Raw genomic sequence first — 24,638 nt, 5'->3', positions numbered from 1 at the left:
TATTCGGAATTGTGTCATTGTTGATAGTGTTTATATCATCTGACCAAAAGAAAATACCTAATTTAAAAAACCATCAGGTGCTTTAAATCCTGGTGACAATCCCTTGAGACAATGCCAGCAAGTATTAAAAGGAGAAAAAACAGCACAGTACCAGCTTTGTTGCTTCAATAATGATTGCATTCCAGTTAATCCATCCTTAAAATAAGCCAATATAAAAAAAAGAAGAAACCTTAAGTTACCAAGAAATGAAGTGGTTGCAATTCGAACTGCCCAAAACTGGAGATACAGCTTCCAGGAGAGTGTAGACTACAGAGCAGAAACAAGCAGAAAGCTTTAATTTTGAACATAAAGACAAGCTTATCCATAAAGTTGCACTAAACACAGTCCTTTACCATTCAGCTTGCAACATGAAGTGATCTGCCAGTTTGCAAAGAAGAAAACATATGGCCTATTTTAATTGATCTCCTCACGCTGGCCAGATTCAGCTAATGTATTATTTGCTTTAAATAACCCTACAATGACCAGCTAGGATAGTCAACATATGCAACAGCTATGCAGGGATCTGAATTTGGAAAGATACAAGTCTTGGAGATACATCGCCTGTATCCTGTTTGCCAGCTTCTCAAACCAAACAAGACAAATGGGCAAACTTGCACATTTTTTCCTGAGAATTTATAACTCTGTGTCTGAGGTCTCCGGATGGAGGGTTCACATTAACCTCAGTTATGTCATGTTGAACGTGGCTATTGGAAGACTCACTTGGCTGTCTTTGTAAATACCACACTTGTTGTATTTCTGACTTTCTCCGTTTTTAATACTGATGTTTTGCTGTGTGGAAATTTCTTGTCATACTCGTGATTTCTTCTAAACATCCACAGCTAATCCCCCTGTATACTGCTGCACTTCTCATCTGCAGACGCTCAGTGGAGGCTGATTGGGTCCCAGCATTCGGATGTTGCATGCATGGGGCATTACTCTTCTGATTTACAGAGGACTGTGGTGGTTTAACCCCGGTTGGCAGCTAAGCACCACACAGCCTGTCCCTCACTCCCCAACCCCGTGGAATGGGGGAGAGAATTGGAAAGCTAAAAGCACAAAAACTTGTGGGTTGAGATAAAGATAATTTAATTACACAAAAAAAAAAAAAAGTAAACAATGAAGAGGAAAAAAATCCCCACACCAAGAAAAAGAAGTGATACAAAAAACCCCAGCTGCTCACCACCAACCGACCGATGCCCAGCCAGTCCTTCAGCAATGGCAGCCCCCACCAACCTCCCTCCTCCCCAGCTGTATTGCTGAGCACGGCGTCGCACAGTGTGGGATATCCCTTTGGTCAGCTGGGGTCGGATGTCCTCGTTGTGTCCCCTCCCAGTTTTTTGTGCACCCCCAGCCTGCTTGCTGGCAGGGCAGTGCGAGGAGCAGAAACAGCCTTGGTTTACTTTTCCAGCTGCAGAACGCCTCCTTTGCCCACCTCACGGCCTTTTACCCCCCCACCCTGCCCCTTGCCCGTGGCCACGAGGAGGCCAGCTGATGGGTGCAGCTTTGGCCAGTGGTGGGTCCATCCTGGGGCGGGCTGGAACAGGCTCTGTCTGACACGGGCGCAGCTTCTGGCGTCTTCTCACAGAAGGCACCCCACTACCAAATCCTGGCCGCATAAACCCAGTACAGGACCTCAGAGAAACCCTGCACAGGCGTACACAGCATCACACCACTTTCTTCCTAAGGGGCAGACACCTTGAAGAGGCTGCCAGGCCCTGGGACGGGGCAGCTGCTGGGACACGGGGCAAGAGATTGTCAGTTTGTCAGTGCTCCTGCTCCATGGCTTTGGCAGTGACCTTTATGGGAGGGTGGCTGCTCACCTGGTCACAGAGCATGCATGGGCTCCTGGATGTCACCACACAAGTAATTACAAAGATGTCCTTTTCTGTGTAACCTTATGTAAAAGATGCAACTTGTTATACCTCTTCCCATTTTAAAGCTGCAATAGTGCTCCTGGGTGCATTCCATTTGTGTTATGCAGCCATCTAGAGGGCCTGCTGCCTGTACTGACTTCATGCTGTTGACCAGAAACCACAAAACTGCAGGAAAATATAAACTTCACTGACCCTTAGTGGCCATAACTCCACTACAGTACTGTGGGGATTTTTTTATAAATTCAAGAGTGCTGTTGTTCTGGTGCTGTTACGCACTGCGTTGTATTTTGCAGGGGGGAAGGTATTGACTAACTTACTGAGGGCAAAAATGAGGGAAGTGCTGTCAGCAGACAAGAGGATCTGGGTATCACAGAGGAGAAGGTACCTGACCTTAAGTTTTTACAGCAATTCAACAGAGCAAATGCAATTTTATATCTACGGGGTATCAAAATTGACACTGTAAACTGAAGGTGAGTCATTCTTTGAGAAAGACAGACAGAAAGATTGGAGGCACAAAGCAAAATGATTAGAGACCACCACGTGGCTCTGACAGGCAGATGTGATTCTTGGAGATACCAGGAGATGCATGTCTGGTTCAGATAGGGAAGACTTAACACACTGTGCTAGTGAGGCTTTAACTAGAATATTAGACACAAGCCTGGCTTTCAAGGATCAGGAAACAGGAATCTGAATATGCACACAAGGACTCAAGGTGATCAGGGGAACTGAAACCCTATTTTATGAAAGAAACTTAAAGATTGATGGGAGCCACCACAAAGGTGTCCCGGTAAACATACTGGAAAAGAAGGATACCTCCTTAGCTGGAGTCCTGAGACATCCATGATAAGCTCAGCAGAAACCTCTGCGATGGGGAGTAGTTGGCCGGACAGAAGAAACCCTAACAGATGCAGGATGAAGAAACTGTGATCATGAACCAACTTTCCAGGAAAACAGGAGTCAGCAACAACTATTCTGGGAACTGATGTCCTGCGCCCACTTACCTATCGACACCAAAAAGGTGTAATAAGTAACTCACTACCTACCCAAAATGAACTTCTGTGCAAGAAATTCGCTGCACGAGATCTCCCAGACAGACCAGACTGCAGTCAGATGGTGACAAATGGCTGCAGAAACACAGACCAGAATGATAGCTTCTTACCCAAATGGTTCATGCTCTCGATATAAGGCAACCAACAGTGAACAGATGTTCCCAATCGCAGAAGACAACAAGCGGAGCTGATCTTTCCAGGCTGACTCCACTACAAAGACACTGTTTCCGTAGCTCTCAAAAGCACAGGCACATTGCGCAAGCTCCCAACACTCCTTAGGTCACCCCAGCAGCAGCAGTGGAACTCTGCCACTCAATCCCACTGAATTGCTTTGGCCTCTGCCAGTACACCAGTAGCTCTGCCCTAACTGGAATTCAGTTGCCTTAAGACCCTGCGTGTTGCAGCAGTAACGAAAAGCCATCCCACCGCTTGCCTTCACGTGAACCTTAGAGCTACCATGTGCTTCACAACTGGGCCTCTACATTGCCTGCTTATTATCACGTGCGATATCCTTCTGCTTCTTCAAGCTATTTCTTCACTGACAGAAAACAGTGACCTCTATGAACTGTGCTTAATCTGACTTCACTAAAACGCAAACTGCTAGGCATGTCTGATGTAGTGGAAAGTGGAGCTGCACAAGAGAGAATCTCTTTTTTGCTTTAAAATTATACACCAGCTGCCCGTGACAAATAAGGGAAAACTGTAAGATTTGCTATGTTTTAAAAAGGCAAGTAATTTAAGAAAGCAAGCCTGTGCTGTCAGAGGTGTTCCCACACCACGCACACAAGAAAAAATGCAAGAATGCCAACTTGCATCAATCTCTGGAAAAAGCACTGTGGTGTAAGATTTGTGATCGAGTTAGAAATGTGACCAAAATCATCAGCCTAGATGACATGAATTCACTAGTCACAAAAGCATGAGATGAATGATTTATTTAGGCTTCCCATCAGCTTTGATCTGATCTGAAATCACAGGTTAGAGAAAAATCCCGCGGACTTTTCCTACAACATCCAGCCCAAGACAACAACGTTCAGCCTTGCATTTTCCAAAGCTATTGAAAACAAATGAGCATAGGACTTGCCACTCAGATGCCCACCAGAATCTCAGTTTTCATTTTCATAAAGCCAACTCTCTATTTGTTTTGGCTTCAACAGAAAATTTCCAAATGTAAACAGAAACAAGAAACGTGTAGACATCTATATATAATCTGAAAAGGCAGTTTTATGGTTTGAACTGTCCACTTAGCCACTTTATCCCAATAACGTTAGCTGTAAGCATCACTGATGGTTATTTCACTTCTCACTCAAGTGTGCAAGAAAATAAGGAAAGCAATAAAGCACAGAAATCTAGGGATTTTTTCCCTGTCACTTTGAAGTACTCATGAAAAGCAGCCTGCAAGGCACTAGGAAAAGCACACAGTAAGATAGGTCTTTCACATGCAAGGAGCTGCTCAGCTTTCTGAAATCTGAAGAAAAAGTATTCCAAGTAACTCATCAGCTCTTTTCAAACCAACATGAGGGAAACTGTGGGTCTTCAGGAATTCCCAACACAAACCAGTAATTTTCTGTGACTTGGAAATCCGATTCACAGCTAATCCGGTTCAGCAGAGACTGCTGCTGAAAAGATTACTTTCTTTATGGAGGAAAGGAAAACAAAAATCCAGAGCAGCAGCTACACACTAAAATTACGAACACTCCCAAATGTAATGACCTGTTTGGTTGGCTCCCTGGTTGAATGGATGAATCTGCTGTCAGACAAAAAGAGCCCTGTAGAGTAGAAAAATCTTAGTTTCTAAATTGGGGAGGAAGGTTTGTCTTAAAGTTGATATCCAGGACACTGTTAAATTCCCAATCCTAGAGTCAAAACAGTGTAATCTTCACATTCCTATAGCATTATTTGATATTATCAAAATTAAGCAGAAGATAGTTTTAGACAGCCAAACAATTCTTATTCTCTAAGGACTAAATAGAAATTGAAATCCTTTAAATCACTAGGAAGGAGGAAAAATATTGTAGCATCAGTTATAGATACTTTTACTGAAGTCACAACATGCATGAATGAAAACACCTTTTCTGTAGGTTTTTTCAAAGTACCTTGTTGAGGGAAAAAAGATTTATTTCAAAAGGAAACAGACATGAGAGTTCAACAGAGACTATTTTTTTCTTCTAGAAACTGTACTAAAGCCTGAGAGGCTAAAAGGCATTAGTGTGTATTTACACTAAAAATTGAAAGAGCCAACCATGCATCTGAAAATGAAAAGCCACATTTCCTACAAATCTACTTGCCACCTGCTGGCAATGTCGAGAAGCGGCCAGCAACCTGCGTTTGCCAAATAACCCCTTTATGTAGTATATGGAATATCCTGCAGTCTCACAGGCTTTTGCAAACACTAGGATTTTGTATAGGCATACAAAATCATACCTACTTACTTTTTTTTTTTTTTAACATAAATTTGGAAATTCCACCTGCTCTCTTCCTGCCCCATGACTTGAAGCGCTTCATCGCAGCCACTACTTCCATATGCACCCAATTCATGTAACTATCTTGCTCACTTAAGTCATCCTCTGAGCACACTGCAACGATAAGGTATTGTCTATAATTATTACATTTGCTTTAAATTGGAGAAAGTAACATTCAAGATAGACTCTTTTTCTTGCTACTATACTTACAATTTTAAATGATGAAACAAAACCTGATACATTAACATCGTTTATTTTAAATGATACTCTGAAACTTGTGGTTATATACAAATTTTCAAACTATGAAGCTTAAGATGGCGTGGTGACTGTCTTCAAAAAATAAGGCTGCTCGGTCAATCTCATCAGAGTTGACTCCAGTGAAGTTTGATTATTCAGAGTACAGGATGGCTTCAAGAAGGTTGTAATCCAAGAAGGCACCAACACCAAAGGAGGTAGGGCTTCCTACGTAAAAAGCTGATCAAGGGCCTCCTCAGTTACCATGCGATATTTGTTGAATTTGAACGCGTCACCAGCGGGGAAAGATCCGAGCGAATCCAATGGTTGTTGTGGAAAGGCCATTATGCTGCACTCAGAATCTGGAGACAGGTGCCCACTACAGGGGCTTTTCCATGCCAGTTATACTTGCTGTGCTTTATTTCTCATTCAACTGGGCCAGTTGGGGGGGGGGAAAAAACCAACCTAGGATTTATGTTAATGCTGAAACTTCAGTTTAGATACAGAGTGCAGGGATGGGATGAAACAGCCAACAGACAGAAACTTTTCATTTCTCTGAATTGACATGGAAAGCAGATGAATTACTGCCTCCTCTCATGTCCCCCCAATACTAAAGGTAGAGATATGCTTCATGAGTTCATTTTATACACAGACAATTAAAAATACATTTTAGTAATGTTTCCCATAAAAATCTTACCAATAGCACAGTACCGAAATCAGTGCAACAAAATTAAAATGACCAGAAGGAGTATTTACAACCATATTGTATTGTAACAAAATGGCAAGATCAGAAATTTCTAAAGTGCAAAGTTGGCTATATTCTACACAGAAAAAGGGATCTGGTTTCTTGCTTATACTATGAACCAATACCATCATTACAGACGCACCACATATTCATGCTGAACATTTAGTGACCAAATGTCACTTGCTGACAGCCAAAACTCCTCTACCGAATCCAGTGGGAGGCAGACATCAGCATCCAAGGGCCAAATGGAGTCCCTCTGTTCTAGGAGTGTCGCATGCTGGATGGGGATTAACTACTGTAAACCCAGGAACACGAAACATGGAAGAAGTGTATTTAAGTACATGGAGGAAGGTATTTAAATAGAAATCTTACAAAGAGCTTAATGGTTTGTTTTAGAGTAGATTAAAGACAATCACTGCATTTTTAAAAGCACAAAATAGAGGGCCCAGCACTCTGTATTTTATTTAGCTGCAGTTTTGTCCTAGTTTAGACTGGGCACAAATTTTTACAGACTATTTACACAAACAAGATTTGCAGGTTTAGCCATGAGAGCCTCTAAAACCAGAGAGAGGCCACAAAAACAGGCTCTTGCAGCATTAGAGTATTAAAAAGTCACCATTCAAAATACTTCATTCTAAAAAATTACTAAAGGAAATCATAATAGAAGGAACATGGCTGCTAGGTTTCCAGATTAACTGAAACTCCCAGTCAATTCACCCATATTCTTATGCTTATTGGACAGTTAATCTACATATTATTTACAATAATTCTTGCTACTACCCAACAAAACCAAAGAGAAAACTGCTCGTTGACTCACAGCTCTCTATACTTTGCAAACTAAACAGTCTCCAGTTTCTTACTTTGGGGCAAAGCTATCCAATGTTTGCCATAGGATTTTAACTACGAGTAAACAAAGTTTGTCTTGAAAAGCAACACATGTTAAGTGAATTAGTTTGTTCCATTAGTCTATTTTTAAACTACTACATCATATTTACTGAAACAGCTATGGCATAAGAGGTTACACAGCTAGGCTTAAGTAATGCCATAATCTGACACAATCCACTTGGTTATGCCCCAAACTATTTACAGTGAACTTGATTCAAACAAACCGCTTGGTTTGAAGAAAGTATCCAAAGAATTAAGAATTGCAAGTCCATAAAATAATCTTTCCTAAGAAGTTGTTTGGGAATGATTTAGTCATGATCTGTTCATTTTATTTTAAGATATTCATATACTGAAATACACCCATGGGCAAAAGCCTCATTGGAAATGAGTCCCGGCACCTACACATGCATTAGCAAACAAGGGTTAAGTCTGTGCCACAATCTGCAGCAGATGGAAGGGAAAAACGAGGGGAGGAGGGAAATGGAATCTAGTCTGCACAGAAAGAAAATTAATTAGGTTGAGACATGTACGTATTAACACACACAGGCATCTGAAAAACAATGAGTAACTAAAAAATCATGATTATGAAACTGAGTTAACTGCATCTTGATCCTTAAAGGGGGTAGGCTAAGCAAATGTAGATGACTACAGCTGTAATAAGTTTTTAGGAGAATTAAAATCTGCATAGGCAAAGTAGCTCCACACTCCATTCTGGCAAAACCTAAGTTGGTCTTTTAATGCAAGAAGTCTAAATAGTCAGCTGATCGAGTTATGAACAGATCTGAGTAACTCTTCATAAAACATACCCCAGGACCCTGCGCAGCATCAGAAGAAACGGACCTGGTTTAGATACAAATTCTTCTTGATACTTATTATCCTCTACCTACCTACACCCTTGCAGAACAGAAACTTCTTCCAAAGCAATTCAGCTGATTTTACACTTATTTTTGTGTGGAGAACTGGCTGAAAGAAAAATCCATCACTGCACGCAATAAGTTCTGCATCTGATTCACCCACGACAGCCAACATTAAGATCCTCTTTGTCTTTTACAGCAATGAATTCTGTAGTTTGGTCCAGTATCTCAGGAAGTGTCTCGAGTTTCCTATTAATCTCCTCAACAGCTTTTATTCCACAGACCTTCAAGGAGCTACAAACCTGCCTTCTAAGCTAAGTTACTCTAAGTCCCATGAAAGATTTCAAACAGAAGCACTGAATTACACCACATTGGAAGATGAACCGATCCAAACGGTACAAAGCGAGGAATGTGTTTACAGTATACATCAAGATAAGCGCATACGCCATCATGTTTTGTTGAAACGGGAACATTTTCAGGCTGTTCCGTTTCTTTCTCAGGTAAAGTGAAGTGCAGCAACTGGTACCCAGAGATTGCAAGGCCATCACTTCAACACAGGCATCATATTCTTTTGCATTTGCAGCAAATCAGAGAGCTATGTTTTTGTTGACACCGGTGTTTTGGAGTGCTCAGCACTAAAGAATGTTACCACATTTTCCACAGTAGGCAAAAATGGAAGAAGCTAGTTCTACAAAATACTTTCTTTCTCAGTCTTGACTGGGCTTGGTTTTTGCCAAGTTCTCTCCATAAGGAGCTGATTTCAGTGCAGTACTGCAAAAACTGAGAAATAGCACTGTTTACAGATGGCATAAAGGAAATCTAGAGCTTGGTTTCCCATTTGTGCCATCAGCTCTCCAGCTCATCTTTCCTATCTGTTCTCCTAACAGCTTCTTATAGACACTTCCCAGATGGAAACACAGCATCTTAGTTACAATTCTATTACCTTATGCATGACAACTTCATGAATTCAAATGGAGCTTTTCTAGTGCCAGAAGATTTTAACTGCCTGCAGCTTTCAAACTTACCAAATCTTTCAAGATTCAAGAACTTGGAGTGAATGACACCGTGATGCATTACTTTTAAGCACTTTCATATTACTTGCTGCATCACTTCCACATACACTTTGATATGAAAGATTTTAATTTAAGGACAGACAAGCTAAAGTACCTTACTACAAATCCTGATACAAGAACCCTAATCTATAAAGGAAAAATCAGTGGCTAATTATTTCAGAAGAATATAAACTGTGCTCCAGCTATGCAGAACTTAAGGTTTTCCAAGTTCTATGAAAGTCCTGTAAAATACCATAGGAGTGTTACAAACCAAATCCCGATTTTCTTCACTCACTACAATTAAGTGAATCGGAACATGACAAGGTGTTAAGCCTGAATGACAATACCTGAATAAATATAACCATTCATGCAAACTTTTGTTTGCAGAATTTGACGTTATATAGCATATAATTTAATGGAAAAATCCTCAAGTGTTACAATCATGATACTTCCTTTGCTATTTGTGGGTAGAAACTAAACCCACAATAAGAATCTCTCTAGAGGCACAATAGGAACATTCAAGCCCACTCATTCTATGATATCCCACTAAAACCAAAAATAAGTCAGATATAAATAAACTCCTAGAAATCCACCACATTCTCGAGCAAGATAGATACATATTAACAAAAGGAAATTAAATTAGTCTTCTAAATTAAAAAAGAAGAATCAGAAAAAAGGAGATCAGAACTAAAGCCCCAATTAATACAGTTTTAAAGTGAATTCAAAGCACTTGGGGCACTTAAGAAATCTGGCATCCACTGTCTTTTTGAGGCTTTATATCTGGTTCCTTCAGAGGTTTTACTTCTTCATCTGGTTTTGGTTTAGCCTGCAAACAAGAAGAAAAAAAATCAAATACCACAAGTACAAACCACTATGTCTGCACAGTATTTAGGCATGGCTAACTTTACATATTCTAATCTAACAGTCCCCTCTCTTTTCAAGACTGAAGGCTTTGATCGAGCCTCAGGCAAGGGGGGAAAGCCAAATATTCTCTATTTCAGCATCCTTAAATGAATTCTTTTCTGAAAAAGAATCTTTCTATAGCATTCACTCCTGTAACATTTCAGCATCTTATACACATTAAAGAATTTCCTCCTATTCAGGACTCAGGAGAAAATGACTCCTAATTTCCAGATGCTGACAGTGTGGCAGAGAGGTTAACTGACTTGCCTTCTTGCACAGTGGCAATGGGAACTCAGGTGGTAGCCTTGTGTCTACATCCAGCACTGAGCTGGGGAGCACTACAGAAGAGCAAAACAGTAACTCTGTATTATACACGGAATAAAGCTAAGAGGAAAAAACAGTACAAAAGATTATCTTACAGTGTCATCCTTTGGCCTCTTGGTGAGATCAAATGCTGCCAGCGTTTCAGGAGTCCAGTGTGCGTTCAAGGCAGGAAATTCAAAAGGAATAGGCTCTACTAAGCCATAGTTTGCTTTCAGTTCCAGCTGGGGAGCCTCTGCTGGCACCTTCTGGAAATAGCTGTAATAGAATACAGCAATACATTTAAAATACAACGCGCTATGTCTGTAAGTCTTGTTTGTAATTCTAAAGAAAAACAATCTCGGTTTTCACAGCAGCAATCATTGCTGCTCTCTCTCATTTCATTAAGGCACTGTCCCACATGCATCCTGTCAGCAAGACTCACAAGAACAAAAGCAATTCCTGCTTGGTATTCATCCCCTAATAGCTAGGTGGGTTTTTTCCTACTTGATAACCATTATTTCCAGCGCTTCAATGAGAAGAGCACCTTTTGTCCAAAAGGACCTTCAAAATCCAAACGAGGATTTAAAATACTTCCACAGAAAGATGAAGAGGACAGTTCTTTTCCTAAATCACTCTTAATGTGCCACAGTACATATAGCACTGCAATACCCACAAAGACTTGCTACAACACAAAGCCTGAACGAGGGTATAAATCTGCACTTGGCAACCCAAAAAGAGCTGAAAACTGACAAATACTGACACACGCTACCTTACTTCCTGTGCTGCAGCAGAGCTCTGTGGCAGGCACATCTCCCAGAATAGTCACTGGTTATCTGGTTTCTCTTTCAAAGTTTTTTTCTAGAGGGACATGGATTTGTTGAAATCTCCTGCATGCTGTTGTTGTAAGCTATGACAACAGTTATTGGAACCAAAGCAGAGTAGAGAATTTCTTTTCCTATTTGCAGTTCAGCTTGATGTACTTGACGAACCTTTTCGTTTAGTCAATTCCCCTATTACGCAGCTCTTTAAATATCATAAGAAGTGAAAAAACAAACCTATTATGGAACACTAAATCATAAGAGGAGGGGAGGGGAGAAAGAAATGAGCAAAAGAATTCTAAAGCCAAACTAATCTTGCTATTTTAAACTGTTTCCAAACTCTTTGTGGAAGGGACATTAATTAACAGAAAGACCTATTCACAATATTAATTATACTTAGACTGGTAAAGCTCCTAGCACCCTAAGCATATTCTTCGCTGAAGGCATGACTGCGTTTTGACTTCCCTGCTAGCAAAGCAGAATCAGCTACAGTCTTCTCCATTTCCCCTCTGTCCTCTTTTATCTACTAGATCCCAGCAGCTGCAAAGAGGACATTAGAGCAACACAGCAACCTCTGCAGGACTTTCTCTTGTGCAGAAAGAAAAGAAACAAAGTGGCTGAGAAATGAAGGAAGAAAACTGCTTAACCTCTCCAGCACATCAGTCCAACTTACGCTGCTGAACTGGCACAGAACACGGAGACGGTGATAGCACAGACCCATAGCAAATCTGCTAAGAGAAAATTACAGATTTGCAAATTTATCTTGAAGTTACATGCCATGCCCTAAAGGAATATAAGAACTGAAGAGTAAAATTTACCATCCCATCTTGAAATAAAGGCAAATGAGGTAATAACCATATAGAGTACTGTACCAACCACGAATTACTTACATGAATCCATTCTCTCTCTGGCATTTTTCTAGTGTGTTCTTAATCAAACTTCCTAATTTCCTAAAGAAGAGATGTCCAGAAGGTTTGGCAGTAGTCCCAGGCCCTTTGGTTTCTCCATATTCTTTGCACAGTGCTTCAGCCTTGGCAAAAACTTTGCAAGAAAGAAACATAATAAAAATAAATTACATGACTCTATTAAATCACAGTTCTGATTTACAGTGCTTCAGTTTTAGGAGATACCAGAATCCATTCAGGCTTCTTGCTTCTTAGAAACAAAGATAAACTAGCTCAAAGGCAGCACCTTCAGCCAAGATTTACAACATCCAAAAAGTGACCAAGAACAGAAAAAACAAGATAGCTTTTTGGGTAGGAAGATGCAGGAAAGCATTCTTACATATGGGGGAAAATGCAACAATAAGCCTAAGAACTGTGCCACATGGTAGGGAAAAAGGAGGGTATGAAGGTGTCCATGCACAGTTGATGCCCAAAATAAACACCACTTAACATGGAGTGGGAAAAGAAGCACTCTTCTCTAAACAGCAGGCACAATAAAAACCACAGAATTTGTTTTACTGCAAGTAATCCAACTTAGTTTGTTCTTAATAAATTCTCATAATTTATTTTTAAAGTTAATATTGAAAGTTTCCAGTTTGATGATTTGTACATTTTTAATACATTGTGGTAAAGTTATGCAGTGCAGGCCATTGGGGTAGCAATAGCTTTGAAGAGAGAAGGATGGCCAAAAGACCCTGAACTACTGCAAACTTCCCTTAATCTACCTTTCAAATGAATAGAAAGGAAGTAAGTTACTCAAACCTGTTTAAAAACAAACAAACAAACATGGTCTAGCTTTACTATGTAATGTAAGACAGAGCAACCTCCAAAGCAGAAAAGGCTTCAGCAACTTAACATCCAGACCAGAAAATGTGATGACCAGACAATTGATTTTTGCAGGCAGTTCCAAGCCAGTCTTTAACAGGCTGAGAAGTGAAGATGAAATTTTCTGCAGCACTGTTATGAAAGACAGTCTTTGGTAAGACAAAAAAAGAATATACCGTCTCTATTCAAAAGCATGGTGGATTTTCATCAGGTGGCAGATAAAATCTTAAGTTTATGGGAGACCAAATAAGCACGATACAGCAAAATAAAACAGGCATGTCATTATCAGACCCTGTAATCCAGTCTCAATCACACTTACATTTTTCTGATTCCTGCAGAGATCTGATTGCTTCCCCACATTTATCACTCGCCAGTAAAGTCTGACCATGGTAACAGTATGCCTAATGGGAGAGGACAAAACATTACCAACGTCACTGGGCACTTCCTGCACCAAATCACTTCTGCTCTTTCTTACATCAGAGTTACATCTCTTTGAAGCTGCCATTCCCTGCAGACAGCTGACAATTTGGGAATGCAAGTCAAAGCAGTGTTCACTGAACAATGCAGTTCAACACAAACACCACGTATGAAGCAAGCTGTGTCAAGTCTAGCCAAGAGTAACTTTGAGCTTCATGAAGGCTGTTTTACCAAAAGCAGTAGTATATAGTCTAGTTCAAACCTCTGTCTCTCACTGTCTCAATGTGCAGCATTAAGCCCCGTCACAGAATGAGGACGAACCCCAGTCAAGTTTACAAAGCAAAGACTCTAAAACTAAAACTACCTGAACACTCAAAAACCAAATCTGCAACAAACATCACTGAATCCAGAGGAGACGAGGCGTTCTGCTGCTTGAGATATTTTGCCAGAGTCCGAATAACTTTTCCACCCCAAAAAGTCCCATTCCTTCACACTTGTGTTTGAAGACAGTACTGTATTCCAGTGAGAACTGAATGGCCTCTTTTCTATTATCAGGAGTTGCTGAGTTTAAATACTATAGGTAAAGGAACAATCCTGTGAACTAATGCCTTCCTTGCATACCTTCCTTTAATGTTTGTTCTCACAGTATAGCAACTGTTACCCACATCTACCATTGCCCATATTGCACAAATTAAAAAAAAAGAAAAGTACCCCAGCTCTGACCCTCCCTCACCTCCCAAACTTGCTAAAATGGCAAACAACTTTTAGCTACAGGTTTAAAGTAAGAGAAAGACAATTGTTTTAACTAATTAGTTTGGGCCTTTTTTACAGTACAAAAAGAGCCAGATTACAGGCTGTGGCAGGCTACAAGAAATAAACAGCAAATTCAGAAGCTGGTGATCCCAAGAGTGCCACTGCACTTGCTAAGAGATCAATGACACAAAAAGGGACAGCACGTGGAATGGTACCTAACATTACTTGATGCAGTTTCATTCAGGGACTTCAAAAAGATGATCAGCTCTGAATTATGCCTAGAATGAGACTGTGATGCAGATAATGGAAGACAAGTATTATGCTCAACCTGAATTGCTTCACTTAATGACACATGACCACAATAAATTCCACACTGCAGTAATTTCACTTGCCTCAACAAAAACACTTCAAATGCCACTGACACTGCACAGTCTTTCTTCACAGCATGGAAAGAAAGTCAAGGCAATACTTAGCCCCAATTCCCTCTCCAGCCCTTAGACAACATTAAAAACTGTGACTGATGTTAGCCGAAGTACTTACATAGGCCATATAGAAACAGGTCTTCAAGTTTAGGTACTTCCTCCATTTACCTGCATAGGTTGGATCCAAACTGGATAATGTTTGATCTATGAACACATATGTAAAGTTATTCTTTAAGACATTTCCAAAAAGAAAAATTCCACACACACTGAAAGACGAGAATTCTTAAACTTAGCAAAAGATCTTATCTATAAAGTAGCCAGAAACAAGTGACATAAATTACTCCTGCAAAGGCAGAGAAACTATGAGAAAAAACAAAAATATGCAGTTTATTGAGCTATCATGCAGTTGTCCCTAGAATCCCTGAAACTAAGTGCACTAAGTTTGGAAGGCTAATTTTCTGAAGTATTTTTAGGCGGCATTTCAAAGCTTGTTGCTAGTTTAATTTCAAGTGGTGACCTATAAAAGGCTATGTATGTTATGATATTCCATCTCCTATACTGACTCCCGTATTTTTGCACTTTTCCCACTTGCCTCAGCAAGCCCACAGATCAACTTACTCATCTGGAAGGATGCACATAATTAACCCGCTACACACTTTACAGTCTGCATCATAATCTGCTGCCCAAAGACAGTTGAAACACACTCCACTTACATCAAGCCAATGCTACTATTACATATTCTCAAGACATTACTCTGTCTTCTGTCTCCCCTCACTAACATTTCCTACCATTAGCTACAGAAAAATATTCCCACAAAAAGGTCTTATCAAGATGTATCTGTTACAGTGATAACTGAAGCCTTAAATGCGCTAAATAGAAGCTAAATATACAAAGCATGTCCACTGAGAAACAGTGTTGATATTGCAATTGACAGGCGGGTGAAGTATGCCTGCTGGCAAGAATGCATACACCAGGTCACTAAGGATACAAAACAAGATATTTACCAGCTTTTTGGTAGAAGTTAGCTGTTTCATAAGCAAGAGCCGCTATTAGTCCTGGATTGTGTTTCAGCTCAATAGCCCGAGCAATTGTCACTGAAAAAAAATTCCACACCACAGTATTAAAGTTTAATTGAAAATGTCACATCAAATCAGCAGAGGCATTTAGCACTTCAAAACCCCTGCATGAGCAGAAAACAAGTATTGTGTGGCCAAGCCAACTGCAGAATAAATTCAGATTGTTCCTTGCATAGAATGACTCCAAATAAATAGAAAAGCTGAAAGAAGGTTAGTCTGAAGGCTAGCTAGTAAACAGAAGCTGCAAATATTTTAAAGTAAAGGAACTGGGAATTTATGTTAGGCAAGCATGGTGATGAAGAGACTGCATGAAAGGAAAAAAGAAGAGGGGAGGAATGTCACACACAAGTTCTTCCAGAGTGGTTACATTTGTAATATCAGACTGATTTTTGGCATTTTCCTCCTATAATTGTAACTTAAGTTTCTTTAAAAGCAACATGCCCCACTAAGCCACAGTACTTCAGGAGAAGGAAAAAAATGGCATTGCTGCCAAGCAGACTTCACAAGACATCAAAGTAACCCACAAAGACTGTCATTTCCCATCCCCAACAAACATGTATATTTGAAGATACCTTCTTGAGCTTCAGCTTGGCACTGTATGATGTAAGAGTCTATAAGTCGAGCTTCTAAATCTCTTCCCTTTTCTACAGGTGTAATCAACTTTGGAATATGACTTTCCTAAGTACAAAGCAAGTCTCAAAGTTAGTTTAGGCTTAATACCACTGCTGCCAATGCAAAGCAAGTCCTGTATTCCTAAATGGATGGGACACTGAGTGAAGGTCCCAAGATGGCCTGCTGCACTGTTGCACATGCTACTGGGCAGACAGACTGATTACTCTTCCACTGCCACTGGGAAAGAGTAGCAGGGATAGAGTGGTAGCACAACATATTAATACCCTTCTTTTTCCTGTATTACAGAATCACAGAATCACTAAGGTTGGAAAAGACCTGTAAGATCATCAAGTCCAACCTTAAAAAAAACCAAACAAACAAACAAACAAAAAAAAAACCCACAAAAAACAAACCACAACACACCAAAAACCAACCCACCCAATGCCTATCAAGCCACATCCCACAATGCCACATCCACACGCTCCTTGAATACCTCCAGGGAGGGTGACTCTACCACCTCCCTGGGCAGCCTATTCCAATGTTTCACTACTCTCTCAGTAAAGAACTTTTTCCTAATATCCAGCCTGAACCTCCCCTGGCGCAACTTGAGGCCATTTCCTCTTGTCCTGTTGCTAGTCACTTGGGAGAAGAGACCAACACCCACCTCACCACAACCCCCTTTCAGGTAGTTGTAGAGAGCGATGAGGTCTCCCCTCAGCCTCCTCTTCTCCAGACTGAACAACCCCAGCTCCTTCAGCCGCTCCTCATCAGAGTTGTGCTCCAGACCCCTCACCAGCTTCGTCACCCTTCTCTGGACACGCTCCAGCACCTCAGTGTCCTTCTTGTAGTGAGGGGCCCAAAACTGAACACAGTATTCGAGGTGCGGCCTCACCAGAGCCGAGTACAGGGGCACGATCACCTCCCTGCTCCTGCTGGCCACACCATTTCTGATACAAGCCAGGATGCAGTTGGCCTTCTTTTGTTCAGACAGTCTGAGGTATTTGTTTATTCTGTAACCTCATCAGAAAAGCAAAGACTTTTCTAAGACAAAAAGTCAAGTACTTGGAGACAATTTAAAGAATGGACAGCAAAGACAGTTTTTCTACCTTCAAGTGTTTAAAAATCCCAGCTGCTATCTTCAGGCTTCTGTGAACATCTTTTGCTTCATCTTCTGTTATACTAAGAATACAGAATGAATCAAAGAAATTTTAGTTAGAAAGGACCTCTAGGTGTCATTTAGTCCCACCTCCTGCTTTGGAGCAGGACTAACGCCAACAGTAGATCAAGTCAGTTACGGCTTTGTCTAGATGAATCTTGAATCCCTCAAGAATGGAGAGTCCACTAACTCTCTAAGTAACCTGTCCCACTGCTGTGCTACCCTCATGGTAAAGAAGTTTCCTACAGTGTCTAATCATTAAATAAATATATCTCACTTGAAAAAGGAAACGTAAGACCTTGTAATGACTTTCAAGTAAAAGGTAGCCTCAGTGTTAAAAGCCAAAGCTTTAGAAATCTGTAGAGCTAAAAGTCAGACGAGTTGTGATTTTGAGAATCTCAATTTTGTACCTGAACATTTAGAGCAGGACTGATGAAGGGTTTACTCACAACTGACACTTTCTCTGTACCAGTCACATGGTACTAGTACACTTCGTTCACAGATGCAAGAAGGGATTGAAGTGCACTTGGACGTTCCAGCACATGAATGAAGGCCAACCGCCTCCTTGAACTCCTACTGTCTCAGCTGGATGTGCACTACAGCAGACAAAACTCAGAACCTGCTACATTTTTTGGGTGGAATATTGCTGCAATGAAATTACTAAGAAAAGAAAAACACTTACTCTTCTTTTCCAGCGAGTCTTGATGCATATTTTGTGTACCACAGAGCTACATTGAATCCCATGGAAACCAGTTCAAACACTGCATCCTGCTGGGCACTAAAGACAGACAGACAAAACCCCCCCAAACAATTTAATGCTTTCCATTTTGCTTTGACAATCTCTCTCTGCTGATAGTTCACATATATAGCATAAGTTGACATTTCTCTCCATAAAATATTCTTCATTTAAGAAGTCAACAATTTCCAATTCAGAACCTCCTACTTGCTGAACTGCCTAAAAGAGACTTCAATTTTTACTTATCCCCTTTAAGAGCTCATAATTATATTTTCCCACATTCAGATGCCTACCCTTCCCATTTGGGAACTTTTATTTTAAAACAGTAACTTGAGAGTAGTCTAGCTTTGAGTGTGGCTGACATTTTTCCTTTTTTTTTTATTTTTTTATTTTTTTAAAAATTGCACATTTTGTGGAAAGCCTTGCTCTGGAATGTCTAAGTTAAGTTAATAAGTCTATTACATCTCCCTCAAATGAATGTTATTGCAAGTATTTATGTAACTGCAGTCAAATGGCACGTGCAAATAGCAGGAAATTTCAGAAGCTAAGAACATGGTCTTTGAAAAGAATGAACTTGCAATCACAAGCTCTGTATAGCTTAGGAAGTAGTAACCTTTAAAAAGAAAGGTGTGGGAGTGGGAAGAATAATGTTGGCACAAGAACAAGCATGTATGACCATGAGAAAATTAGAAGAGAGTCCTAATCAACAGATTGTCTTCCAAGGGGAATAAAATCTTTGAGGAAGTCAGGCACTTCTACATAGAGCTTGACAAATTCGTAAGCGTGGTTATACAACACAATTACCTACAACAGCAAGAGACAACTGAGTAATCCAGAAGGTTACAGATCTATATTCCTACTTAAAACAGCAGCTTTGTTTGTTTCTACCGGGAGTACATGTACTAGGAGCTTCAGAGGACAAGAACAAAATCAGATCTTCAGCAACATTTGTACTTCAAGTAAGTCAGAAGATACTGGTCAGGCAATAGGGCCAAATGGAAGTTTTAAACTGTAGTAATCTACATTATCATATTCAATTCACCAATACTCTCAATATTTTTCTTTGTACTGCCCTGGCCAATCGTAAGAAATAGTTTGTAGATCAACTACGACACAATGGATCCTTCTACCACGATCATGCATTATCGTGCCTTTACATAAAGGCAACACACGCTTCAGAACACCTAATACAGTACAGAAATTACCAAAAATGCAAAGCAACAAGGTTTTGGAAACTACTTTGTGTCTGATATTTTGCTACACTTTTAAGTTCTCCTTCACACCTGTGCTGACACACATGTATATACGTAACAGGCCAGAAGAAAACAGCTGCATACCCTGTAATCATAAAAGCATACATACCTTGGAACTTGTCCTTGTAATGTGTCTGTCCACTTGAAATTCTGAATGTATCGCAACTTGCATTCTTGGGAGGAGTCATCCAGTAAAAGGATAAAACCTACAGAATAAGAAAGTGTACTGATAGGCAATCTCAAAGTAAGAAACAGAAAAGAAGTAATGAAGGAATGGGGATCAGTAAGAATATGGGTATAGATAAAGGAATCTTTCTTGCTGTACCACTCAAAACCCTGTGTTCCTTCCTGAGGTTTTTATTCATCAATATCTTGAGAACAAGACGTGCAAGAAACCAAACTGGCTACTACAAGAAACTCCTTGTCCAGGAGGTTACCAACTCAACCCTTGAGTCTTGATTGCTCAACGAAAACCTTGCAGATGTCTGCATGTACCATATAGTGACTAGTTGGGAGTTGGACTGACGCAGGTACAGGATGCCTGAGGCTGTTCAAGGTGAGTGACTGACTGTCCCTGCCACCATCTTGGCAGTTGGGAAATTCCAGGAAAAGCTGCCTGGTCAACAGGGAGAGGGAAAAGGGCTTGTAAAGCATGGACTCACCTAGTCATCATCTCTTTTGTCTCCAGGGCTACCGGAAATTGTTTCTTTATGTTCAGCAGCCCAGAAAGCAACAGTCAGTGAGACAAAGCTCATGCTATGGGATGTTCAAATGCTAGCATATGCAGGCCCAAGGAATTTTTCAGGGAGGAGTAAGATGGGCCTTGGTCTGATCAGGTCTCACAGACTTCAAGGACTCAAGACTTGCAACAGCAGCTATTGGGGCTATAGCTCTAAGATGCTGTCACACGTTTATAAAGACAGAAAATACTCGTTCCTTTCACATGCAAAAGATTTTAGTGACCAAGCATGATGCTTTCCTGAAGAAACTCTCCAAATCTTGTTTGCAGCAACATGGACTGTTATCTTACCTTTATCTAGAATGTCGCATTAGCTTACATGCTCCCAGGGACTGAGGGAACTAAACCAACTTGAGTCACTTCTCACAGACTGAAAGATCACCGTTTCCATGAATCAGCTGATTCCTGAAAACTCAGTCCTAAGAAACTCATCTGAGCACCTGACTGCTAAAAGAGAGTTACCAAAATATTGGCAGGAGGAAGCTTTCAAGGGAATGCATCATCACAGGTGACCACCTACTGAAAATGCAGATACTATGCTAATGAGCACCTATATATACACCTAAGACAAGCAGCAGCAGAAGTGTAAACTTGCAACAAGTCTATTATCTAGCATTAGACAGTCAAGAAGTTTACACCGAAGAGCGACTATCAACTAATTAATAGACTCAATTTATACTTTAGGAGCAATTCACCACAATCTAAGAGACAAATAAACATTTTCTCCTCCAGCAGGAAGCAGAATGAGGTTAAAAGCAAGAGAACAGGACTGCCAACACTTAGTACTGGCAGGGTCACAAAGAACACTGAAACTTGTAGAAAGGGCCTGGTGAGTACCCATGACTGGTATCAAGCATAGAACCCATGAAGATACTCTCCTTCCTAAGAAGTGCAAAGCTTCTTTACAGAAGATTACCACAATACACATTCTGAGAAGTGTCATTTACACTCAAATTAGATACCTCTTGATGTGTTAGTAGTATTGCTAATAATGTTCCTACCTTGCAAGAGGGAAAAGTACAAGTCAGTTGCATTCTTCATCATTTCTGGATTACAACTCACGTCTGTAAACATCTCCAACAGTCGTGTTCGAGATAACCTTAAATCACTGTATGGAAGGGGAAAAAAAAGAAAAAATAAACCTAAGAAATTCTGCCCAAAAATGTACTATTAACAAAGTACCCGCCCAAGTACACCACGACTCTTTTGGCTAAGAAAGCAAAGCTAAGCTATCTGAAGGCAAGGAAAGGTACTTTATGAGGAAGATGCCAATAAATACAGAAAAATCTTTCTTTCTCTTCTGCATACATACAATTGACTCTTTAGTTTAAAGCACAACCCATTTTTGACAGACAGCAATGGATAATCAGTACTCATTATCAATCTATCGTTCTAACACAAACTAAAATAACTATGCCTTTATCTACCGAGAGGTTGGGTACAGGGGGAAGGAAGAGAAGTAGCAAGCAGTAACATTCTTCAGCATTAGAATGGGATGAGCATATGAAGAGATAAGAATAGATCTGCAAAATAAGCCAAGAACTCTTTTCATTATATTCCTATCTACAATAGAACATTCATGCCTTCTTCACTTATGGAAATTACTTGAAGTAATCTTTTGCAGAAGAATGCACAGTCATCAGAAAGACAATGAAATGTTTAGTCTTTTGCCTCTGCATTATTATAAAAGGCCTTGCTATACACTCAGAGACTTGAAAACTGGATAATCCATTCTTTGTAACTAAATGTTCAGTGTTATCAGTGTCTTATTGTCTCCCAGCCTACACATTTCTAGTCATCTTCAGAACAAAAACTGAAGAGTAACCATTACTTTTGTAATGGATGTCCTCCAAACTGTGAGAGACAGAGCAAATTTGATCACAAGTACACTTACTTGCAAACCTTTGTTGCAGCTGGAGTGGTAGCTACCCCATAAAAATTGAATGAAACGGGAGCTGTAGCCTTCAAAGGGTTGCGATGAAACCAGTGGGTCATCTTCTTTCTGTAGTGTTGTTTACTCCAAATCTAAGGTGTGGAAAGAAATTAATAGCTGCAGGAACAGGTACAGCTGTGGTACTATATATGTGATGCTCACAAAACTATTTTCCAAATGTAAACAATTAGGGAAGAAATTAATTTGCAAAGTTGTATATATAATTACAGAGAAGAAATTATTTTTTCCCATTTGAAACATTAAGTTTTCATAGGCCTTGTCTTCATCGTCCATGTGCTGAGTTTGAGAATTTCATTCTGTTGAAATACATGTTTTCTGAGGCAACTATTTTAAGTTGGGCAAAAAGCCATAACCTTCTTTGTTCTATATTACTGTATACTTTCTTATTTGAAAAACTGCAATTGTTACCTCCTGCATAAGGCTGAATATTTCCCATATCATTTACAGGTATATCTCAATTCATTGAGGTTGTTATATTATCACAGAATCACTAAGGTTGGAAAAGACCTGTAAGATCATCAAGACCATTGTATCAGGTCAATCTATTAATAGCTTTTATTGAGGCACCACTGATAGAGGTGAAACTGCGATTACACAGCAACCTGTGCTGACAACATGGATATATTTACATTCGTGCAACAGACCTGGAAATTTGGTAGAGTACAGCTAAAAGAGACCATCATTTTTCTTCTACCTCAATTTCAGAGAACACATATAGCATAAGCATTCCAAGGAGATGTTTTTACAAGCTTTCAACAGCGGTGCACGGTGGGCAGATGAAACATAATGGGCACAAGTTGAAAGAGGGGAGGTCTGCACTGGGTAAGAGGAGAAACTTCTTCAGCGTAAGGACAGTCAAACCGAGGAACAAGCTGCCCAAACAGCTGGTGCGCTCTCCATCCCCAAAGGCTTTCAAGAGCCCTGAGCCACCCGGTCTGGGCTCACTGCCGGCCCCGCTCCGAGCAGGCCTATCAGGCCTCTTCCAACCTCAGCACCTGATGACCCTTTTTGCATCTGTAAGTTCGTTATCATAAAACACTTCGCAGCTTTCCTGAAAAGAAGACAAGAGCTCTGCCAAGCAGCGACCCCCTGCCCCCCCCCAGCTCTTCCCGACCGTCGCCCCCCCATCGCCTCAGCCCCTATCACGACACCGCCGCCCACCTGCGCAGCGGGCTGCACAGAGGAGAGGCGCTGGCAGACGGCTCGCTCGCACCCGAGGCCGGGGCCGGGGCCGGGGCCGACCGCCTCAGGCCCGCGCCAAAGCCGGGGGGTCAGCGGCACACGGCGACCGAGGGCCGCCCCGGCCTGCGGCCCCTTTCTCCGCCCGGCTCCCCGAGCCGCGCCGACACCAGCGAGTCGGGCACGGGCGGCCCTCACAGGCGCCGGGAGCCTCCCGGTAACGGCCCGCCGCCACTTCCGCCCAGCTCCCGGCGGTGCGTCACGCACCCGCTGCGGCAGGCAGCGCCAGCGGAGAGCCGATGATATCGTCCCGCGCGGTACGGCGGGCCGACCGCATCGATCCCGCCGGTTATCCGCCCCGCCCCGCCGGGTGCCCCCAGGCCGCTGGCGCCAGTCCCGCCACCAGCCCCGCGGCTAGGGTCTGCCCCCGAGACAGCCAACGGAGGCACGGCCAGGGCCCGCAGCCCTCCCCCGGTAGGGACCCCTCAACGCCGCAAACAGGGGCGAGAGCGGAAGGGGACGGCCGCCCGCGGCCCAGCAACGGCACCGTCCCCCCGGGACGGGTGACCCGCCTGCGACGCTGCACAGGGGCGCCGCTGCCTACCTGGGGGGAGCCTGCTGCGGCGGCACGGCCGGGAGCGGAGGGGAGGAGCGGAACGGTCCCTGCCCGGGAGCCGCCGCCGAGACCCAGCTGGGAGGGCGGGCTCCCTCAGGAGTCACGTGACCGCCGCCATGACACATACCGAGGCGGAAGTCGCAGCTTTCCCCCCCACACACACCCCCCCAGCCGCAGGGTGGGTGCCGCCGCCTCGGTAGCGATGGCGCGGGCGGGCGCGGCCGGCGCAGCCTACCTCGCTGGGCGGCGCTGGCGGGAGGCGGTCGCCGCGTTTGGTTGTCGCGGCGGCTGGGCTGGGCTGGGCTGGGCTGGGCCGGGCCGGCAGCGGCGGCGGGCGCGGGGCTGGCGGGAGCGGCTGCCCGGCGCGGTGCCCCGGCCCGGGGTGAGCATGGTGCCCTAGTGCTGGGGCTATGTCGGAGGCGGCCCGGAGCCTCCTGCAGCGCTGGGGCGCCAGCTTCAGGAAGGGCACCGACTTCGACTCCTGGGGGCAGCTGGTGGAGGCGATCGACGAGTACCAGATGTGAGTGCGGAGGCGGGCGGCTCCCGCCGCTGCCCCACCGGTCCCCGGCACGGCCCGAGGGGCCCGGGGAGGGGAGCGGCCCCCGGGTGGGGCGGGGCGGGGGGGGGGGCCCGCCGGGCCTAGGCCGCGGCCCCCCTCACCCCTCAGGCCCCGCCGACGGGTCCCCTGCCGTTACATAACGCGCGGGGCCGTGGGTCGGGGCGTCCCCTCAGGCGAGGCGA

General features: G+C 42.5%; 2 protein-coding genes across 3 annotated transcripts in view; one reads left to right on the top strand and one right to left on the bottom strand.

Moving 5' to 3' along the window:
• Positions 1 to 5,664: 5,664 nt before the first annotated feature.
• BROX (BRO1 domain and CAAX motif containing) lies at positions 5,665 to 23,898 on the bottom strand. The gene is made up of 13 exons (XM_059834659.1): positions 23,886 to 23,898; positions 22,043 to 22,173; positions 21,150 to 21,256; positions 19,519 to 19,615; positions 18,103 to 18,198; positions 17,371 to 17,443; positions 16,225 to 16,330; positions 15,581 to 15,670; positions 14,695 to 14,780; positions 13,304 to 13,385; positions 12,106 to 12,256; positions 10,514 to 10,673; positions 5,665 to 10,017 (listed from the first exon to the last, which is right to left on the bottom strand). Exons 2-13 carry the CDS (start codon positions 22,141 to 22,143, stop codon positions 9,931 to 9,933), a joined length of 1,236 nt encoding a protein of 411 aa, XP_059690642.1. The 5' UTR covers positions 22,144 to 22,173; positions 23,886 to 23,898; the 3' UTR covers positions 5,665 to 9,930.
• A 369-nt stretch (positions 23,899 to 24,267) lies between these two features.
• Positions 24,268 to 24,638, top strand: part of AIDA (axin interactor, dorsalization associated) — a 29,857-nt gene continuing 29,486 nt past the window's right edge. For both annotated transcript variants that reach the window (XM_059834239.1, XM_059834231.1), the window contains exon 1: positions 24,268 to 24,417. In XM_059834239.1, the coding sequence (XP_059690222.1) occupies positions 24,308 to 24,417 (110 nt within the window). In that variant the 5' untranslated portion in view covers positions 24,268 to 24,307. The remainder of the gene's footprint in view (positions 24,418 to 24,638) is intronic.

The sequence above is a fragment of the Gavia stellata genome, chromosome 2 (assembly GCF_030936135.1).
Source record: "Gavia stellata isolate bGavSte3 chromosome 2, bGavSte3.hap2, whole genome shotgun sequence".
NCBI lineage: Eukaryota > Metazoa > Chordata > Aves > Gaviiformes > Gaviidae > Gavia > Gavia stellata.
This window is presented reverse-complemented; position numbering and strand designations above follow the sequence as displayed.

What these genes read in the sequence shown, in the direction of transcription:
- BROX (XM_059834659.1), bottom strand. Translation starts at nt 22,143, where the DNA reads ATGACCCACTGGTTTCATCGCAACCCTTTGAAGGCTACAGCTCCCGTT. An exon ending in AGACTCGCTGGAAAAGAAGA is followed by an intron (nt 17,444 to 18,102) that starts GTAAGTGTTTTT and finishes CTGTATTCTTAG; the next exon opens with TATAACAGAAGATGAAGCAA. An exon ending in TAACTTCTACCAAAAAGCTG is followed by an intron (nt 14,781 to 15,580) that starts GTAAATATCTTG and finishes ATGTGTTCATAG; the next exon opens with ATCAAACATTATCCAGTTTG.